This window comes from Podarcis cretensis (assembly GCF_951804945.1).
Source record: "Podarcis cretensis genome assembly, chromosome: 2".
In the NCBI taxonomy this organism is placed as follows: domain Eukaryota; kingdom Metazoa; phylum Chordata; class Lepidosauria; order Squamata; family Lacertidae; genus Podarcis; species Podarcis cretensis.
The window spans coordinates 113,446,518-113,467,365 of record NC_137171.1 but is presented as its reverse complement, the minus strand read 5'-3'; the positions used below and the strand labels follow the sequence as shown (position 1 = coordinate 113,467,365).

The 20,848-nt window shown below is 47.3% G+C and overlaps 1 protein-coding gene across 1 annotated transcript; it reads right to left on the bottom strand.

The window, feature by feature from the left end:
• Positions 1 to 490: 490 nt before the first annotated feature.
• On the bottom strand, positions 491 to 18,086 carry LOC307209105 (lymphocyte antigen 6 complex locus protein G6c-like). The gene is made up of 3 exons (XM_079964208.1): positions 17,930 to 18,086; positions 3,610 to 3,726; positions 491 to 2,240 (listed from the first exon to the last, which is right to left on the bottom strand). Exons 1-3 carry the CDS (start codon positions 17,979 to 17,981, stop codon positions 2,107 to 2,109), a joined length of 303 nt encoding a protein of 100 aa, XP_079820334.1. The 5' UTR covers positions 17,982 to 18,086; the 3' UTR covers positions 491 to 2,106.
• Positions 18,087 to 20,848: the final 2,762 nt, after the last annotated feature.

Below are 20,848 nucleotides of genomic sequence, written 5' to 3'. Positions count from 1 at the left end.
CGCCTTTGCTCAGGGCTTCCCAGCGGAGAGGTGACAGTGGTTTTCCTTGCTGCATCCCCTTTGCCGGGTTGCTGCGCTGTGGGAACCACCACTTGAGGCTTCGTTTGGCTGCTGGGCTGGCTGGGCTTTCTGCCTTTGGCTCGGAGGGGCTCAGAAGTTGAACATACCTGTGCTCTGAAAATCCCTTATTTTGGCTGCTGATCCCTTATTTCCGAGGCTGCTGGTCCCTTATTTTCAAATCTGTAGGTTGACAGCTATGCACCTGCTGGGTCCTTGCAATGATGAACTCATCTCTGACTACCTCCCGAAATCCGTTTGTATATTTCCATGTGGCAAAGCTGCTGGAGCTCAGCTGTGGGGGCCTTCTGAGGTTCCCTTGGCGATCAACTGAAAACCACCCAGCAATCTACAAACGGATCCCAATCTATCTATGGGCCTTACAAGATGCTGGTCCTGTGAAGGAAAGGGCTTGTGCAGAGGCAGCATGGTGAAGTCAACCGACTTTATTCATTCCTTCAGCCAAAGATGGCAGCAATACAATTCGATTATACAATACATGCGACTGCGGTTTACACCAGAAGCACAAAAGCCATGCAGAACACAGCACCACATCGTTGTACATAGTATTTTACTACTGTATGCAATCTCTTTGACGTTCAGTTTAAGGAATCTGATTTCAGATTCTGCTACAGTAAATGCAGCACGCGTAGTAATAATAATAATGATGATAATTTATTATTTATACCCCGCCCATTTGGCTACGTTTCCCCAGCCACATTTTATCATTTGCCAAGTCAGCGATTCAGCAACTCTCCACAACTCCCCAGTAAATACAAAAAGATATAAAAGAAAACAGGACGTTTTAAAACTTTGCATACATATTTTTCTAGACTCCCCCCCCCACACACACACACCTTGCACCAGCAAATAAACACTTGGCAATGAAGCTCAGGGTGAATTCAGATTGAGAAGAGGACAGCCATTGTTTTAACTAAGGGGTGGGGAATCTCAAGCTCAAAGGCCAGATACGGCCCCCCAAGTCTTTCTGTCCGGCCCTGAAGACTATTCTCAAGCCACACCAGACCTGCTAGGCAGCCTCAACTGTTTTTAGCTAGCTGTAATGTATCCTTGAACTCTGAAGAAGCTTCTTGCTTGGAGGGCTGTGTGTGTGTGTGTGTGTGTGTGTGTGTGTTTGTACACTAGCACCACCCACCTTTGTCATGCAGCCCCTTGGAAGGTTGCCCCCCTCAAAAATGTGGCCCTCAGGCCGAAAAAAATGTCCCACCCCTTGTCATCCCCCCTCAGCCATTTGCTAAAGAGAGAAAAAGATTCTCCCCAGTTATGCTGTTTCTCTCAGGGAGTTTAAACATACAAATATTCCCTTGCTGTATGCTTTGATCTTCAGGAGAAATGCAGTTTGGTTTCTAAACTTGTGGTGATGACAGAGAGAAACAATTCTGAAGACTTTAAAGAAAGGGTGAAAAAGCAACAACAGAGGTTCTTTTCATAGAAGAGCCATTGAAATTAATGAATCTACATTCAGTGCTTGCTAAAAGCATGTTTGTTTAGACAAGCCTGCCCAGACATGTAGGACACGTACATGTGTTTTAATTTGCGGGTATTTTTTTGCCCAATTTTAATTACTTTTGAAGGATTTAAGTTGTTGTTTAACAGTCAAACCCTCTTCACAGGGAATGCTGGGAATTGTAGTTTTGCGAGAGGGAAAAAGGGGTGTGTCTCTCTCTCAATACCTCTCAGCACCCTTGACGGACGACAGTTCCCAGAATTCTTTGGGGGAAGCCATGACTGTTTATAGAGGCGTCTTGGAGCTTCAACTGTGTGCTTTGAACGTGAGCTACACAGAATTAGCTATGAAGCATCTCCAGCAGGCCCTGTGGGAGAGGCCACAACTGAGGTGGGGGAACCTTTGGGAGGGAAGAAGAAGCTGAAATCTTGAGCACTGACAGAAGGTCAAAGTGATGGGATCATATAATCTGACGGTTGTCTTTTTGGGTGAAAGGGGTCTCTTTTGCTAGCTTTTATTGTAAATGAACCAGCTGTTGGCCCCATGCTAAGCCGAACCTTCCCAGGGACAGGAAACGAGATCTAAGCGTTGCATAAGTCGGTGTCGCAGCAAGAGCGTTCGTAGGACATGTTGAAGGCGTTTTCCCTCCGCTCAGTCTTGTTGCAGAGCTCGGCGTATTTGCCGCAGCCATAGCGCTTGAAGAGCAATAATTCGCCTGGTGGGAGAGGAACGAGATGTGTGTTAGTTTAACTCCTTCCCTGTACCCAGGGTGAGTCACACCACATAGCAGATAACGCTGAAAATCTAGGTGTTTGGGGCACAGAGCCACAGAGCACCACACCATACGTTTAAAGCACTACGGTGTCACTTTAAACAATCACAGAGTTCTGGGAGCTGGGGTTGAAATTCAGGAATCTCAGCTAAAGCATCCATGACAGATGGACATCCAACCTCTGCTTAAACCCCCCCCCCAAGGAAGGAGAGCCCAACACCTCCCTAGGGAGTCCATTCTGCTGTTGAACGGTTCATCCGGTCCACTTCCCTGTGGGGAGGAGTTGCGGTGGGCTGCGTGGCCACCAACTCCCCTCCGGGGGCGGGGGACTTAGTCCCCCTCTGCCTGGGGGATCCCGGCCACATCAGAGCCCGGCCAGCCAATCCGCTGGCCAGGGGGCGTGGCCAGGACCATTTAAACAGAGGCACGAGCCAGAGGGCTTCCTCTTTGGTTCGCTTCCTCAATCACCTGCCCTCCCTCCCTAATTTTCAGGTTTTAGGCACTGGCCTTGCTATGGACCTCGCTTGGTCACCGTTGAGGGGCTTGGTAGGAATTTTCCCACTTGGCAAATTGGCACTGGCCATTTGGTTTTCGCCTACCTTGTAGCAATCGTCACAACTTTGTTAGGGTTGTTAGGCATTGTTTGACCTTGTGATGGGGAGGGGAGGTGTGGCCATCACCTGCCCCTCCATGCTTAAGGATATCCGGGGGTGTTGATCTTGTCCGAAGCCCAGGTCAGGGGCTAGGGCCATGGCACAACCCCGACGGGAACACCAGGGGGAGCTCGAGTTGGTATGCATCCACAGGGCTCCCCCCTTCCAGTGGTTTATCCTTACCAGACTTCCTGCGCATCGGGCAAGAGTCAGATATAATCCGGTTCATTCAATGCCTAAGCCAATACCGCTCACATTCTGTAATCAATAAAGTTGTGGCCAAAATTTGCCCAGTAACATTAACCTAATATCTGTGTCCTTGTGTGTGTTATTTCTCAACGAGGGGGTGCCTTCGGGGTCTTGACGCGCAATTACTGCCAGGATGAATCTCCCTTCTTGTAACCTGAAGCCCTGGGTTCGAGTCCTGCCCTCCACAGCTGGAGATAAGGCAAATGAATAGGCAGCAAGCACAAGGAGGAACAGGAGCAGGTCCAGGAAACACTGGGGGTCAGCAGGGGACCCCTTTCTGTGGGGCAAGCGCTTTTTCAGGTGCCTGTTGATACCAACACCTCACACTGTTCCCCAAAGGCACTAGCTCTCTCGCTGTACAACTGATGGAGATTTTACAGCACTAGCGGATTTCCAGTAATTGTTCTTACCAGCATAAACTTTGGTTGTCTCACAGAACTGCCCTTCAGCTGCTTTGCAAGGTTCGTCAGTATCCAGGCAGACCTTGCCAAGTTTGTACTTGCAAACTCTGCACACGAGACCTTCAGCTGCAGGAGAGAAGCAGAAAGACAGGCATGGTTTTAATCAGAAATTATAAATGGGCCACAAAAGTGCTTTAAAAAACAACAGCCAAAAACTGCATGCCAACTTTCTTCCTCAGTGCTTGATGGTGCCCATGGTTTCCCCCACCACATTTTATCCTTTGCAGTGTGTGGTAGGTCAGACTGAGAGGCAGTGACTGGCCAAAGGCCCCTTCATGTGAGCTTCATGTTTTGGTGGAGATTTGAAACCAGCTTCCTGCAGACCTGTTCTGACAATCTAACCACTATACCACACTCCCCATTTGTAGCAGATGTCAAAGCAAAACTGTTTTGTAAGAATGTATGAATCAGCCTATTTCCATTCCAGATTAGTTTCACATGCATTCAGTCTGTTCCATCCTGTTGTTCTATGGATCATACATACATATGAAGAGAGAGAGAGTGAGTGAGAGAGAGAGAGAAACCAGGGGACATATTTACATAGGAACATGGGAAATATACAGTGAGAGTGTTATAGGATGGCCTAAACCCAAGGAATTAACAAATGGTAGGATTTTGATTGGGATATGAATGAAAATACAAGCTGCATAATTGTGCCAGACAAGGAATCCTTTGGCCTGGGGAGATCAATGTTGCCAAGGTGATGGGGCGTATGTTTGAGGTGACAGGGAAAGTGTGTCTTTAGCAAGGTGTGCTGAGAAGATGAAGAAGAAAGCACAAAGGGAGAGATCCATCTTGGGCAGGTTGGCTGAAGGCCGGCTGGGAGAGATGCCTTGGATTCCAGCACTGCACTGCTGGGGGGGGGCAGGCCTCTCTTGAGATGACCATGCTGTAAGATCCAGACTCCCACCATGCGGACTGAAGGTGTAAAGTGGTGAATAAATCATATTTCTTAAAGCTACACCAGTCTTTGCTGCATCCTTGATTCTCTGAAGGAGCACAGGCCCTGGGGAAGGGTCAAGACCCCTGGAATCCCGTGCACAGCTTGGCAGAGATTGGGGTGGCCTGTAACATACATACTCTCTCTCTCTCTCTCTCTCTCTCTCTCTCTCTCTCTGTGTGTGTGTGTGTGTGTGTGTCCCATTGCATTTAAATTATGCACAATTTAGTGAGCACTTTCCCCTAAAATACAGATCTGTATCTTTTTCTATAGGTTTTCCCTTAAAACACACACTTGCCTGTAAAATACATATAAGCTGCCATATTTCAAAATCAGGACACCCAAAGGTTTTTAGGAAACCACCGGTGTGTTGTTATTTTTACAAAAATGCGAAAAAACCCAAGATTTTTCAATTGATTTGTCTAAGATCTAGGACAAGGCGCCTTTTGGAAATCCCCCCTGGATGTCAATTCCGCCTCTGAAATCCCAGCAATGTCCGGGAAAATCTGTACGCATGGCAGCCCTACCTAAGAGGCATCAGTTACAAGCCAAGACAAAATTCATTCAAAGAGGACTTTTTTCTGAATGTAAATACCCACATTGATGCCAAAAAGAGCCGGGGGACACTGTTCATCATTAACTACACTCAGAACTCAGAGGAGTTTAAGGGGTGATAGGATAGCCACGTTCACTCAGCTACACTCAGAGGAGGTTAAGGGGTGATATGATAGCCATGTTCAAATATATAAAAGGATGTCACATAGAGGAGGGAGAAAGGTTGTTTTCTGCTGCTCCACAGAAGCGGACACGGAGCAATGGTTCCAAACTACAAGAAAGAAGATTCCACCTAAACATTAGGAAGAACTTCCTGACAGTAAGAGCTGTTCGACAGTGGAATTTGCTGCCAAGGAGTGTGGTGGAGTCTCCTTCTTTGGAGGTCTTTAAGCAGAGGCTTGACAACCATATGTCAGGAGTGCTCTGATGGTGTTTCCTGCTTAGCAGGGGGTTGGACTCGATGGCCCTTGTGGTCTCTTCCAACTCTATGATTCTATGATGATAGAACACCCTTATGAGATGCATCCTGCCAAAGCAGTTTGTGAAATCTTGTATACCAACAGCAAATCCAAAAGTCCTTCGGTCCAAGTCACTGTAAGGCAGTCGTACCTTGGATCCTGGGTGCCTTGCAACTCGAACGTTTTGGCTCCTGAATGCCGCAAAGTGAGTGTTCCGGTTTGCGAACGTTCTTTGGAACGTCCGACGGAGCTTCTGCGGCTTCTGATTGGCTGCAGGAGCTTCCAATCATAAGCCACGCTTTGGTTTCCAAACGTTTTGGAAGTCGAACTTCTGGAACGGATTCCATTCGACCTCCGAGGTACGACTGTATATCTATAGGGTGGTATTTGCCCCCTGGTCCTGGGGTCCCCCAGTCAGGGGCGTCTTGCCCATAGAGCTGCCTTTCTCAACCTGTGGGTCCCCAGATTTTGTTGAACTACAACTCCCATCACCCCTAAGTAGCAAGGCCAGAGCTCAGGGATGATGGGAGTTGTAGTCCAACAACATCTGGGGACCCACAGGTTGAGAACCGCTGCCATAGAGGCAAGTGGCATGGGACGCCAGGGCACCAAGTTCTGGAGGGTGCCAGGGAAGAGGCGGAGGCTGGATGCAGTGCCTCCTAGCATCAGCTCGTGCCCTCGCCCATCTCTGCCATGCAGCGCCCAGAGCACCCACTGGAGGAGCCGCCCTTCAGGCGCTGCCCGCCTCCTCCAGCCCCGCAAAGCAACCAGCAGTGCCGTAAAAAGGTTGCCAACTCTGGGAAATGGGGGGTGGGGGGCACCGGAGGGATCTTTGTACCACGGCACCAGATATACTTAAGACCGCCCTGCCCCCAGTCCTGCATTAGTCACTTATGACCTCCAAACCATCCTAAATATCTTTGCAGAAGCTTACAAAAAGCTCGGCCTATCGCTCAACATCCAAAAAACCAAAGTGCTGCACCAACAAGTACAAAATAACCCCTCTGCTGCGCCACAAATCCAACTCAACGGTGTAACGTTGAAAAATTTTGATCACTTCTCCTACCTAGGCAGTTATCTTTCCACAAGGGCCAACACTTATGCCAAAATCTAGCACCGCCTGAGCTCTGCAAGTGCGACTTTCTCCCGATCGAAGTGCAGAGTGTTTGAGGACCGGGACATTCGCGGGGAAACCAAAATGCTTGTTTACAAAGCTATTGTACTAACAACCTTACTGTGTGCTTGTGAAACATGGACCACATATAAATGCCATCTCCAACTCCTCGAAAAATTCCATCAACAGTGTCTCCGAAAAATTTTACATATCACTTGGGAAGACAGGCGAACTAATATCAGTGTACTGTAAGAAGCAAAGATCACCAGTGTTGAAGCAATGATTCTTCAACATTAACTTCATTGGACTGGTCATGTTGTACGGATGCCTGATTATCATCTTCCAAAGTAACTACTCTATTCCAAACTTAAAAATGGAAAGCGTAATTCTGGTGGTCAACAAAAGAGGTTCAAAGACTCTCTCAAGGCAAATCTAAAAAAATGTAGTATAAACACTGACAGCTGAGAAACACTTGCCTGCGAGAGCTCCAGTTGGAGAACAGCCTTTACCAAAGGTGTCATGGGCTTTGAAGACACTCAAACTCAGGATGCAAAGGAGAAACGTGCAAAGAGGAAGGCACTCTTGGCAAATCCACACCATGATCATCTCCCGCCCAGAAACCAATGTCCCCACTGTGGAAGGACGTGTGGGTCCAGAATTGGCCTCCACAGTCACTTACGGACTCATTGTTAAAACCGTGTTTATGGAAGACAATCTTACTCGGCTACGAGTGATCGCCAAAGAAGTCACTTGTGACTTACAAAAAATGTTTTCTAAAGGAATCCGCCCCCGCCCCCCAGATGCTTGCTTGTGAGGGTGTGTGAACACGTGGCCGTGATCCTCATTTACATGCTTTGAATATTCTTTCACAATGTTATTAAAAGCACTCCTGAAACTGCTTAAGGCGCTGGGGTGGCATTCATGTGGACCTCATCCAGCAGAGATTGTGCCATCTCTGTCTAGTGTTAGAAGTTCTTTTGGTTTCTGCAACATCCCACAATCTTCCATGGAGATTAAAAAACCTCGATGATGCACTGGGAATGGAATGCATTTCTCTCTCTCGCTGAGTTAATTCCTGCCCACTTCAGGAGTCCTATCAAGCTCTGGCTCAGGCAACGAGCAGCAATAAGTGTTGAATAAGTATAGCAAGCTTGAGGGTTGAATTTATCTTTCTTTTCTTTAAAGCTTGAGGTAGCCAACTTCCCCCCAATGAATAAAGATTTGAAACCCTTAATGCAGCTGTGTCACTAAGCCCACAAAGGTACGAGCGCAGCTTTCCTCAAACTGGTGCCTTCCTGTCCCAAAACTGGGATGTTCGTCTTCCCTTCCATGCTCCCATGTGAGTTACGTGACTTGCGCAAGATTAAGGGCCCCCCAAGAGTCATCAGTCAAATCTTTATTACAGTCATAGACCCAGCATAAGTGGGGTGGAGTACAATCATTTAAAATCTATAAAACATTTTTGGAAATCTAAAGTTATTAAAAAAGAAGGTACAGTGGTACCTCGGGTTACAGAGGCTTCAGGTTACAGACTCTGCTAACCCAGAAATAGTACCTCACGTTAAGAACTTTGCTCCTGGATGAGAACAGAAATCGTGCGGCGGCGGCAGCGGGAGGCCCAATTAGCTAAAGTGGTACCTCAGGTTAAGAAGGGTTTCAGGTTAAGAACAAACCTCCGGAATGAATTAAGTTTTTAACCCGAGGCACCACTGTATATATAAAACTGTAAGAAGCTAAAATAAGGGTTAGGAGTATTAAATGGATAAGGAAGAGCATAAAAGGTTAGTATATAAAAGACTATGACTATCAATTTACAAAGAAATGTACAAAGCACTCTGATATGTAAAGGGTCGTGGACGACTCAGGGGTTGCGGCGCTCATCTCGCTTTATTGGCTGAGGGGCCGGCGTACAGCTTCCAGGTCATGTGCCCAGCATGTGGCGAACCAGAGCAGTGCACAGAAACGCTGTTTACCTTCCCACTGGAGCAGTACCTATTTATCTACTTGCACTTCGTGCTTTCGAACTGCTAGGTTGGCAGGAGCTGGGACTGAACAACGGGAGCTCACCCTGTTGCAGGGATTCGAACAACGGACCTTCTGATTGGCAAGCCCTAGGCTCTGTGGTTTAACCCACAGCGCCACCCACATCTGATATGAGTGCTCATTACATCTAGTTTGTGGCGCAGGTCATCATGTGATGAATTTTGAGCACTGCTATGCAGAACCTGACAACACTGTTTGTTGCAGGAGGGTTGGTATCTGAAAGCAGCAGGGAGATATAGAATTGTCCTGTGTGCCCTGAGTACTTACGGAATAGTGGGGAGATGAGGCTAATACAGATGTCTCTATAATATAAGCGCTGGAGAAGCACATGCTCTGTTATTTCTGTTTGTCCCAAGTAAGGAATCTATCGACCTTCCATGAGAGCCAAGGGAAGGGTGTGGCAATGTCCCAGGGTAAAGGCCCTCCGATACTTAGGGACTTTGAGTTTAGTTAGGTATGCCATGAGGGAGGCAGAATACCTGATGGATTCATTGGCAATAAAAGTTGGGGCCCTGGCTAGATGCAATTGGCGCTCTGTTTTAACGTCAGTTTTTCTGAACTCCAAAAAGAGGGATGACAGTATGCTAAGTTCTACAAAACAAAATGAGTGAATGGCAAGGCATGGCTTGTTCTGCAAACACCCATTGTGGAAGCAGCCTTGGGATCAGGTGCCAAATCCCTTCCCTGTCTCACCCTCTCCCACTTAATCATTTGCATGCCGTCGCAGCACTGTATTTCTCTACGACTGTGATATTGACCCTGCCGTCCACAGCAATCTCTTGAGACAATAAATAATAATAAAAATTTATTATTTGTACCCTGCCCATCTGACTGGGTTTCCCCAGCCACTCTGGGCTGCTTCCAATAAAGATTAAAAATACATTAAAATGTCACACATTAAAAATTTCCCTGAACAGGGCTGCCTTCAGATGTCTTCTAAATGTCAGGTAGTTGTTTATCTCCTTGACATCTGGTGGGAGGGCGTTCCACAGGGTGGGTGCCACTACCAAAAAGGCCCTCTGCCTGGTTCCCTGTAACCTCACTTCTCGCAATGAGGGAACCGCCAGAAGGCCCTCGGCGCTGGACCTCAGTGTTGACCTCAGGCTGAAAGATGGGGATCCTTCAGGTATACTGGGCCGAGGCCGTATAGGGCTTTAAAGGCCAACACCAACACTGTGAATTGTGCTCGGAAATGTACTGTAATACGCGAGAGCAGCAAGCAGCCACACACACAATTAAAAACCACAAATAGGAATCCGCAGAGATAAAAGTAGGGGACCAGCCAATTGGAGAAAAGAGGAAATCTAAATTTATTGAAGGTCCTTAGATGTTAACTTTAAAAGCAAGATGGGCTTGGGGACCAAAAGATAGCAGAGGTGGCACTAGGCCAACTGGTCCAGAGGTTGGATTTCCAACAATTTGGGAACCCCCACACCAGGGGACGTCAGCCTCTCGGTCCTTGCTTGCCTGGCTTCAGAATCCGGGAAGGTTACCCAGAGAAGAGCCTCATCAGAAAATCTTAATCAGCAGGCAAGTTCAAATGGGGAAATCTAAGCTTCTTTTCGCTGGTAGAAGCTTCTTGCGAAACCTGAAACGATTCAGGGTGGACGGAATCCCTCCCAGATGGATGGCAGCCAGGCTTCTCTTGTAAACAGATTTCTGTGCCAAGGAATGCTGGAACGGGAACAAGAATGGGTGGCAGGTGATCTCCGTCGAGGCTGCCAAGGCGCCTTTCGTAATCCAGGGAACACCCAGAATGTAAAGTGGGCAGCATTATATTGTGCATTCAAGGTGGTATCTGGGTGGTTACACAAGACCCCACTTTCCATTCTGTTTGCGCCTACGAAAGTTTTGGGGCGGGCACACTGCTTCCTTTTTCCAGTCAAGTGCACCTCCTGTAATTTCTTGCAGGAACCCTGTAACTTTTTATAGCACAAACGTTCTGGTTTATTTTATTTCCCCTGCTTTAGTTGTGCTATAAGGCAAGAGTGCCCCTTCAGACAGCAATATAGACCAGGGACACATTCACACTATATATTATTATTTTTTATAATTTTAAATGGTTTGAATCTGTTTTTAATAATGTGTAACATTGTGTTTTAGGGACGCAGGTGGCGCTGTGGGTTAAAGCCTCAGTGCCTAGGACTTGCCGATCGAAAGGTCGGCGGTTCGAATCCCTGCGGCGGGGTGCGCTCCCGCTGCTCGGTCCCAGCGCCTGCCAACCTAGCAGTTCGAAAGCACCTCCGGGTGCAAGTAGATAAATAGGGACCGCTTACCAGCGGGAAGGTAAACGGCGTTTCCGTGTGCGGCTCTGGCTCGCCAGAGCAGCGATGTCACGCTGGCCACGTGACCCGGAAGTGTCTCCGGACAGCGCTGGCCCCTGGCCTCTTAAGTGAGATGGGCGCACAACCCCAGAGTCTGTCAAGACTGGCCCGTACGGGCAGGGGTACCTTTACCTTTACCTTTAACATTGTGTTTTAATATTAATGTAGTGTTTAATATTAATGTTGTGTTTAACTTGTTGTAAACCACCCAGGGCCTTAGGGTGAAGGGCGGATAATAAATTGTAACAACAACAACTACTACTACAGCACATTTAAAGCAATGCGGCACACCACCCAAAGCTTTGAGCAGTGCGAGATTCAGGGTTTTAAGGCATGCTTAACAGAGCCTGTGTTTCCTATTGGAAATGACGCACAGCGGAGATTGTGGTGTCTTTATGATATATGGGTTATTACACACATATATAAACTAAGCCAACAATGGAAGGGTTTCACAGCATTACCACAAGAGGTTCTTGTTTTTCCCATAGCTGCGGCTTAGAATTCAAACAGACATCAGCCGTAGCTCTGCCTGCTGCTCATCTGCTTCTCGGTCACATAGTTTCTAACTTCTCTAAAATCTGTGGATTTGTCTGTTGAGGGAGGGAGGGGCCCCATTCATTTGCCATCCCAGACAGAGTCCCTTGATCCTTTGATCTTCATAATGGTCTATCCCCAGGCTATCACCTCATGAGGAAGTTAAACTTGCTTAATTCACTTTTAACGCTTGCTGATTCCTGGAGATGAGCATTGTCTAGCCCACAGTTAAATCACATGAGTCTTACCCCCAGTTTCAACACTCCAAGCATTGCTTGAATTCTAACAGCTACCGGACCCAGAAATTTAGGGTGTTTGGCACCCACAAACTCATAACTCTGTTATGCTTCCCACCCCCAAAAAAGAAACTTGGGAACTGTGGTTTACATCTCACAGAGCAATAATCTCCCAGCTGCTCACCTTAAATCAAACCCCAGTGGAGGACATCATGAGAAAATGTCTCCATCTGCCTTTTTCAGATGGTGAAGCACATTGGGAGAGGCTGAATAGTGCCTGAGAAATGTTTGGTAGAAAGAATACACATCCCATCCTCGGCCATCTTACAAGAATAATATAAGCTCAAAACCTCACATGCATCGAAATTCTTAGCTGCCCTGAGAATGGGGCAGTAAAACTGAACCCTTTTTCACAGGGGAAGAAAACTGTTGCCTCTATAGGATTAGCTTGGGGTGTTGTTGTTGTTGCAAATATTCCTTCCTTTCTCCCTCCCTTCTCCACTTTGTTTCCTCAGCTTGTTTTCTGTCGCTTGGTTTAATTAATTAAAGTTAGTTTAATTAAATTCAACCCTTGGTGGTTGAATTTTAGAAATTATGCGCTGGGGCCTGATTAGTCCTGCTGATGTGGAGAAGCAAAGACAACCCTAAGTACTATAAAGTAATAGCAAGAAGTGAACTCAAGAGAAAACAAGCCTTCAAAGTGTTGGTGCTGACCTTTAAAGCCCTAAACGGCCTCGGCCCAGTATATCTGAAGGAGCGTCTCCACCCCCATCGTTCAGCCCGGACACTGAGGTCCAGCTCCAAAGGCCTTCTGGCGGTTCCCTCGCTGCGAGAAGTGAGGTTACCGGGAACCAGGCAGAGGGCCTTTGTGGTAGTGGCACCTGCCCTGTGGAACGCCCTCCCATCAGATGTCAAGGAAATAAACAACTATCTGACTTTTAGAAGACAACTGAAGGCAGCCCAGTTTAGTGAGGTTTTTTATGTTTGTTGTATTTATTGTGTGTTTAATATTCTATTGGGAGCCGCCCAGAGTGGCTGGGGAAGCCCAGCCAGATGGGCGGGGTATAAATAATAAATTATTATTATTACTTCTGTAATTAGAATTATGGAATCTTAGAACTGGAAGGGACCCAAGGGTCATCTAGACCAACCCCTTGCAATGCAGGAATCTCAGCTAAAGCAATCATGGCAGATGGCCATCCTCCCTCTGCTTGAAAACCTCCAAGGAAGGAGAGTCCACCGCCTCTCGTGGGAGTCTGTTCCACTGCCCAACAGCTCTTCCTGTCAGAAAATTTTTCTGAATGTTTAGTTGGAATCTCCTCCTTTTTTTTTGTACTTGAAGCCATTGCATTTGAAGAGCAGGAGAAAACAAGCATGCTCCCTCTTCCATATGACAGCCAGTAAAATATTTGAAGATGGCTATCATATCACTTGGGACGCAGGTGGCGCTGTGGGTTAAAGCCTCAGCGCCTAGGACTTGCCGATCGAAAGGTCGGCGGTTCGAATCCCTGCGGCGGGGTGCGCTCCCGCTGCTCGGTCCCAGCGCCTGCCAACCTAGCAGTTCGAAAGCACCTCCGGGTGCAAGTAGATAAATAGGGACCGCTTACCAGCGGGAAGGTAAACGGCGTTTCCGTGTGCGGCTCTGGCTCGCCAGAGCAGCGATGTCACGCTGGCCACGTGACCCGGAAGTGTCTCCGGACAGCGCTGGCCCCTGGCCTCTTAAGTGAGATGGGCGCACAACCCCAGAGTCTGTCAAGACTGGCCCGTACGGGCAGGGGTACCTTTACCTTTACCTTTAACATTGTGTTTTAATATTAATGTAGTGTTTAATATTAATGTTGTGTTTAACTTGTTGTAAACCACCCAGGGCCTTAGGGTGAAGGGCGGATAATAAATTGTAACAACAACAACTACTACTACAGCACATTTAAAGCAATGCGGCACACCACCCAAAGCTTTGAGCAGTGCGAGATTCAGGGTTTTAAGGCATGCTTAACAGAGCCTGTGTTTCCTATTGGAAATGACGCACAGCGGAGATTGTGGTGTCTTTATGATATATGGGTTATTACACACATATATAAACTAAGCCAACAATGGAAGGGTTTCACAGCATTACCACAAGAGGTTCTTGTTTTTCCCATAGCTGCGGCTTAGAATTCAAACAGACATCAGCCGTAGCTCTGCCTGCTGCTCATCTGCTTCTCGGTCACATAGTTTCTAACTTCTCTAAAATCTGTGGATTTGTCTGTTGAGGGAGGGAGGGGCCCCATTCATTTGCCATCCCAGACAGAGTCCCTTGATCCTTTGATCTTCATAATGGTCTATCCCCAGGCTATCACCTCATGAGGAAGTTAAACTTGCTTAATTCACTTTTAACGCTTGCTGATTCCTGGAGATGAGCATTGTCTAGCCCACAGTTAAATCACATGAGTCTTACCCCCAGTTTCAACACTCCAAGCATTGCTTGAATTCTAACAGCTACCGGACCCAGAAATTTAGGGTGTTTGGCACCCACAAACTCATAACTCTGTTATGCTTCCCACCCCCAAAAAAGAAACTTGGGAACTGTGGTTTACATCTCACAGAGCAATAATCTCCCAGCTGCTCACCTTAAATCAAACCCCAGTGGAGGACATCATGAGAAAATGTCTCCATCTGCCTTTTTCAGATGGTGAAGCACATTGGGAGAGGCTGAATAGTGCCTGAGAAATGTTTGGTAGAAAGAATACACATCCCATCCTCGGCCATCTTACAAGAATAATATAAGCTCAAAACCTCACATGCATCGAAATTCTTAGCTGCCCTGAGAATGGGGCAGTAAAACTGAACCCTTTTTCACAGGGGAAGAAAACTGTTGCCTCTATAGGATTAGCTTGGGGTGTTGTTGTTGTTGCAAATATTCCTTCCTTTCTCCCTCCCTTCTCCACTTTGTTTCCTCAGCTTGTTTTCTGTCGCTTGGTTTAATTAATTAAAGTTAGTTTAATTAAATTCAACCCTTGGTGGTTGAATTTTAGAAATTATGCGCTGGGGCCTGATTAGTCCTGCTGATGTGGAGAAGCAAAGACAACCCTAAGTACTATAAAGTAATAGCAAGAAGTGAACTCAAGAGAAAACAAGCCTTCAAAGTGTTGGTGCTGACCTTTAAAGCCCTAAACGGCCTCGGCCCAGTATATCTGAAGGAGCGTCTCCACCCCCATCGTTCAGCCCGGACACTGAGGTCCAGCTCCAAAGGCCTTCTGGCGGTTCCCTCGCTGCGAGAAGTGAGGTTACCGGGAACCAGGCAGAGGGCCTTTGTGGTAGTGGCACCTGCCCTGTGGAACGCCCTCCCATCAGATGTCAAGGAAATAAACAACTATCTGACTTTTAGAAGACAACTGAAGGCAGCCCAGTTTAGTGAGGTTTTTTATGTTTGTTGTATTTATTGTGTGTTTAATATTCTATTGGGAGCCGCCCAGAGTGGCTGGGGAAGCCCAGCCAGATGGGCGGGGTATAAATAATAAATTATTATTATTACTTCTGTAATTAGAATTATGGAATCTTAGAACTGGAAGGGACCCAAGGGTCATCTAGACCAACCCCTTGCAATGCAGGAATCTCAGCTAAAGCAATCATGGCAGATGGCCATCCTCCCTCTGCTTGAAAACCTCCAAGGAAGGAGAGTCCACCGCCTCTCGTGGGAGTCTGTTCCACTGCCCAACAGCTCTTCCTGTCAGAAAATTTTTCTGAATGTTTAGTTGGAATCTCCTCCTTTTTTTTTGTACTTGAAGCCATTGCATTTGAAGAGCAGGAGAAAACAAGCATGCTCCCTCTTCCATATGACAGCCAGTAAAATATTTGAAGATGGCTATCATATCACTTGGGACGCAGGTGGCGCTGTGGGTTAAAGCCTCAGCGCCTAGGACTTGCCGATCGAAAGGTCGGCGGTTCGAATCCCTGCGGCGGGGTGCGCTCCCGCTGCTCGGTCCCAGCGCCTGCCAACCTAGCAGTTCGAAAGCACCTCCGGGTGCAAGTAGATAAATAGGGACCGCTTACCAGCGGGAAGGTAAACGGCGTTTCCGTGTGCGGCTCTGGCTCGCCAGAGCAGCGATGTCACGCTGGCCACGTGACCCGGAAGTGTCTCCGGACAGCGCTGGCCCCTGGCCTCTTAAGTGAGATGGGCGCACAACCCCAGAGTCTGTCAAGACTGGCCCGTACGGGCAGGGGTACCTTTACCTTTACCTTTATCATATCACTTCTCAGGCTAAACATTCCTTCAAGCATTCCTCGTAAGGCTGAGTTTCCAGACACTTGATCATCTTGGCTGCCCTCCTCTGCACTGAATGCTTCCCCCCCCCCCCATCAACAGTCTTTGGATTTCACTTCCTAACCCTCACACATAAATGGGAAAAAGTTGTAGATCCAGTGTGACAAACCTTTGTCCCTCCAGATGTTGCTGAACTACGACTCACACATCAGCCCCAGCCAGCATGACCAATAGTCAAAGCTGATGGGAGTTGTAGTCCAACAACATTTAGAGGGACAAAGGTTCCAGAACTGCAGGGTTGCCTCCAACTAACTTCCACTCACACTAGATCCATCGGAATTAAGGAACCCAAAATATTCATGTCTCTTAAGTTCAATGGATCTTCTCTGATTAGGACTAGCATTGGACACAACACATCGAGTTGGAAAGAAATTTTGATGTGATCTACTCCAGCTTTAGCCAACCAGGTTGGGGCTGATGGGAGCAACATTTGGAGGGCACCAAGTTGGCCAAGGCTGATCTTGTTCAATCCCCCATTGAATTCAAGATCTGCAATGCAGGAATCTTGTGGTTGCAGCACCCCTGGAAGATGGCTTTCCCACCAGCAGGTAACAAAGTGTACAATGTTAGTCCTACTCAGAGCAGACACATTTAAATGAGTGGACACGACTTAGACCTATTGATTTACGTACTCTGAGATAAAAATAGATGGGTACGACCCAAAAGGACTCACCATTCCTAAATACTTAAATATAGTTATGAATTTGTGGGTGCCAGACCACTATTCTCTCCGGATCAAGTTAGTATTAGAATTTAATTAAGGCTCAGGGTGTTAAAACTGGGTGCTGGATCCATGGGTATTAGGCTGGAATCAGCAAGCTTTCAAAGCAATAATTTAATAACAAGGGGAATTTAATAACCAGGCTAGCTTCCTGGGTTCAGATGATAGCCTAGGGCAGGCATAGGCAAACTCAGCCCTCCAGATGTTTTGGGACTACAATCCTCATCTTCCCTTACCACTGGTCCTGTTAGCTAGGGATGATGGGAATTGTAGTCCCAAAACACCTGGAGGGCCAAGTTTGCCTATGCCTGGGGATGACCCATTAACACAACAAAGGATCCAAAGGGACCTGGTGTGGGAAGACAAATGAGTGGGGCCCCTCCCTCAACAGATAAAGCCAGACTTTAGAGTAGAGAGATTGGAGTTAGGAGTTACGGGACCAAGACACAAAGCAGCAGCACAATGTTTGATGTCTGTTTGGATCCAAGGTTGCGCCTATGGGAGAAGCCAAACCCTCTTGGAGTGATTATGCTGGAACCTCTCCACCATAGGTTCAGGTTGTATATATGTGTTAATAAACCTAACGACACCTCCGCTGTGACTCATTCCAAGCAGGAAACACAAACCCTGGGTATGCAAGCCTAGAACCGCTGAAATCTCACACCGCTCACAGATTGGTGTGGCAATGCAGCACCTGAGCTGCTCAGAAAGATGGACCCATCCATTTGCACTAGCTAATTAATAATAATAATAATAATTTATTATTTATACCCCACCCATCTGGCTGGGTTTCCCCAGCCACTCTGGGCAGCCCCCGACAGAATTAAAAGCACAATAAAACACCAAACATTAAAAACTCCCCTAAACAGGGCTGCCTTCAGATGTCTTCTTCAGATGGTTGTTTATTTCCTCGATATCTGATGGGAGGGCATTCCACAAGGTGGGTGCCACTACTGAGAAGGCCCTCTGGCTGGCTAAATTCCCATGCAAATGTTTTGCAAAACAACACCCCCTATTTTCCTTTTAAAGCCCGGTACTTACATACTGTGCAGAAGAGCAGAAGAGAAAAGCCCAGGAGAAGACGCTTGTTCATCTTGAGAGATTTCACGAGTGACAGAGAAAGGAGGAATGTGTGTGTGGCAATGACAAGAAGAAGAATCTAACTTTGACTCTGAAACAAGACTCCTCTTAAAAGGTCTTGAGATGGGAGGTATTAGGGTCAAGAACTGATTTCCATTTGGAGGCAACCAATGGGATGAAGGAATGGGAACAATAGGCACACCTGATACTTAGAGAATGGAAAGGAGGTGTGTTGGTGGCGGCATGGAAATGGAGTTTCAATCCAATTAAAGCACTGCTCCATAATTGATGGACTTAAGAATCTTCAAACACCAGAGCGCGCAGAAGCTGATCCCGCAAGCATATTTCTCTACATCTTTTCGAAAATATGGAGGAGTGAAGAGACCAGCTAGCCCAACAACTAGGTTTATGCAAGGAAGCAACAGTGAGTCATCATTTCCTAGCACACATAACTTGTGTCTACATAATAACCAAGGCAGAGTCTAAGGGTGGAAGCCAACATGATGCCATGCAGACGCTTTTGGGTTACAGTTCTCAATAGCCCCAGGCAGCATGGTGGTAGTTAAGGATGATGGGAATTGTAGAGCCTTCCATGGAGGGAAGGACTGGGGAGCCAGTGGCCTTCCAGATGTAAAGTTGCATGATTAGCAACTCTAGAAAGATCAAAAAAAGGAAAGGAAAGCTGATCTGAAATTCTGGGAAAGTGGAGAGGGTGGAAATTGGGGTATGTATGGAAACTTCATGCAACAATGAGTGAAACAATGCAGTGTTTTGAAATAATATCCTGACTGCCAAAGACACAGCTGCAAAATTGCCCAGAGCTAAGTTTCAGCAGTAGCTGCTTGCGTTGTGACTGCATTCGTCTCAATTCAAATAGGACATCTTACAGATGCAGACAGATGCAATTTCAATATAAATATCACTAAGTGAGCTGTTTGCCTCTCCCTCTCTGTGTTTCACATGCATACCTTAAATCTGTTTATGAAAGTAGTTCTTGCATCACCAATGTATTTGCTAATCTGGAGTCACCTGTCGGCAAGGATGCCGTCATTCAGAGTCAGCCAGCCAAATGTTTTGGATCGTGGTGCGTCTTGCAGATGGCTTCCCGGGCAGCAAACCTCTTTGGCTACCTGGAAAAGAGGCCAGATCAACGGTTGGGCATTGAGCGAGAGAACTTAAATCTATGGAGCAGGGCCTGTTTGGAACCCATTCACAGTGCTGGAGTGGGATGTTGAATTGCATGGGTACACTGACAGTGGGAAAACTACTGGAAAACATATAGAAAAGCCAAACACAGCAGCAGGTCAGCCTGCCCAAGAGGCAGTGCTTGGGGAAGAAGTTTCCTCAGGTGGCAGACAGTTGGTAGGAGCACTAGATTTGGGCACTAAGGTATGTGCCACTGGCTGCCACCTGCTCTTGTTGCCAGCCTCCAACGCCTCTAATGTCCCCTGCTACTGCTTTCTGCTCCTACAGAGCCCCTGCCATGGTGGTGGGGCATTGGAGAAGGTAGGGGGCACCGCAGGAGATGTGGGGGAACAGGCACCATTTTCTGTTTTGCCTCAAGAGGCAAAATGTCCTGGGCCAGCCCTGACGGCCATTTCCAAAGCATACAGAGAGTTTTGGTTTTTCGTGGCGGTTTTCTCCCCTTCCTGCAAGCCACTAACATACAGGCAAGCAACTACAGTGGTACCTCGGGTTAAGAACTTAATTCGTTCTGGAGGTCCATTCTTAATCTGAAACTGTTCTTAAACTGAAACTGTTCTTAAACTGCGGTACCACTTCAGGTAATGGGGTCTCCCGCTGCTGCTGCACAATTTCCGTTCTCATCCTGAGGTAAAGTTCTTAACCCGAAGTACTACTTCCGGGTTAGCGGTGTCTGTAACCTGAAGCGTCTGTAACATAAAGCGTCTGTAACCTAAGGTACCACTGTAGTGCATTTTGCACAAATTCTTTGTACAGTGGTACCTCGGGTTACATACACTTCAGGTTACATACGCTTCAGGTTACAGACTCCGCTAACCCAGAAATATTACCTTGGGTTAAGAACTTTGCTTCAGGATGAGGACAGAAATTGTGCTCTGGCGGTGCAGCAGCAGCATGAGGCCCCATTAGCTAAAGTGGTGCTTCAGGTTAAGAACAGTTTCAGATTAAGAACGGACCTAGTTCTTAACCCGAGTTACCACTGTATCTGATTTGGCCACCTGGATCACCTGACAGAGGATCGAAAGGTTGCGAGCATAATTAAGCCAATCATTTCTTCCCAGTATTTCTTTATTGAAGGGCAGGGCCACCAAACATGCCTCATATCTGCATCTGAGGGCCCAGACTTCCAACGTTTGTCTCCTCATCTGGGTTATACCAGCTTCCACTGGTAAATCCATTTAGAACAGCTGCCTCTTAGGCCCCGTCTGCACTGCACATTTAAAGCAATATCATACCACTTTAAACTACCATGGCTTCCCCCAAAGGATCCTGGGAGCTGTAGTTTGTGAAGAGTGGTGAAGGTTTTTAGGAGACCCTGATTCCCCTCATTGGGTTACACTTCTGTCAGGGAACTGACATCGGATCCAGAAGTGGAGGCAGGGCTCCCAAGCAATGCCGGAGAAGGGCCAAGCAGGGAGAGAGGGAACTCATCGGCTGGGGAAGGAAATCAGCGTAACACCAGGGATAAAGGGGGGTGGTTGGGGGAATCGGAGAGGGGTCTCCAGGACTCTGCGCTGGAGACCAGCGGGGAGAGCACAGGTCCTCCTCTGCCCACACCCACCCTGCGCAGAAGACTTCCGCGCAGGGAAAGTAGGCGTAGACTTGGCGTCAAAGAGCTTTTGTGCTGGAAGAAGTTTAAGAAACGCCCACTGACGGATTCTGCTAGCGACTGAACAG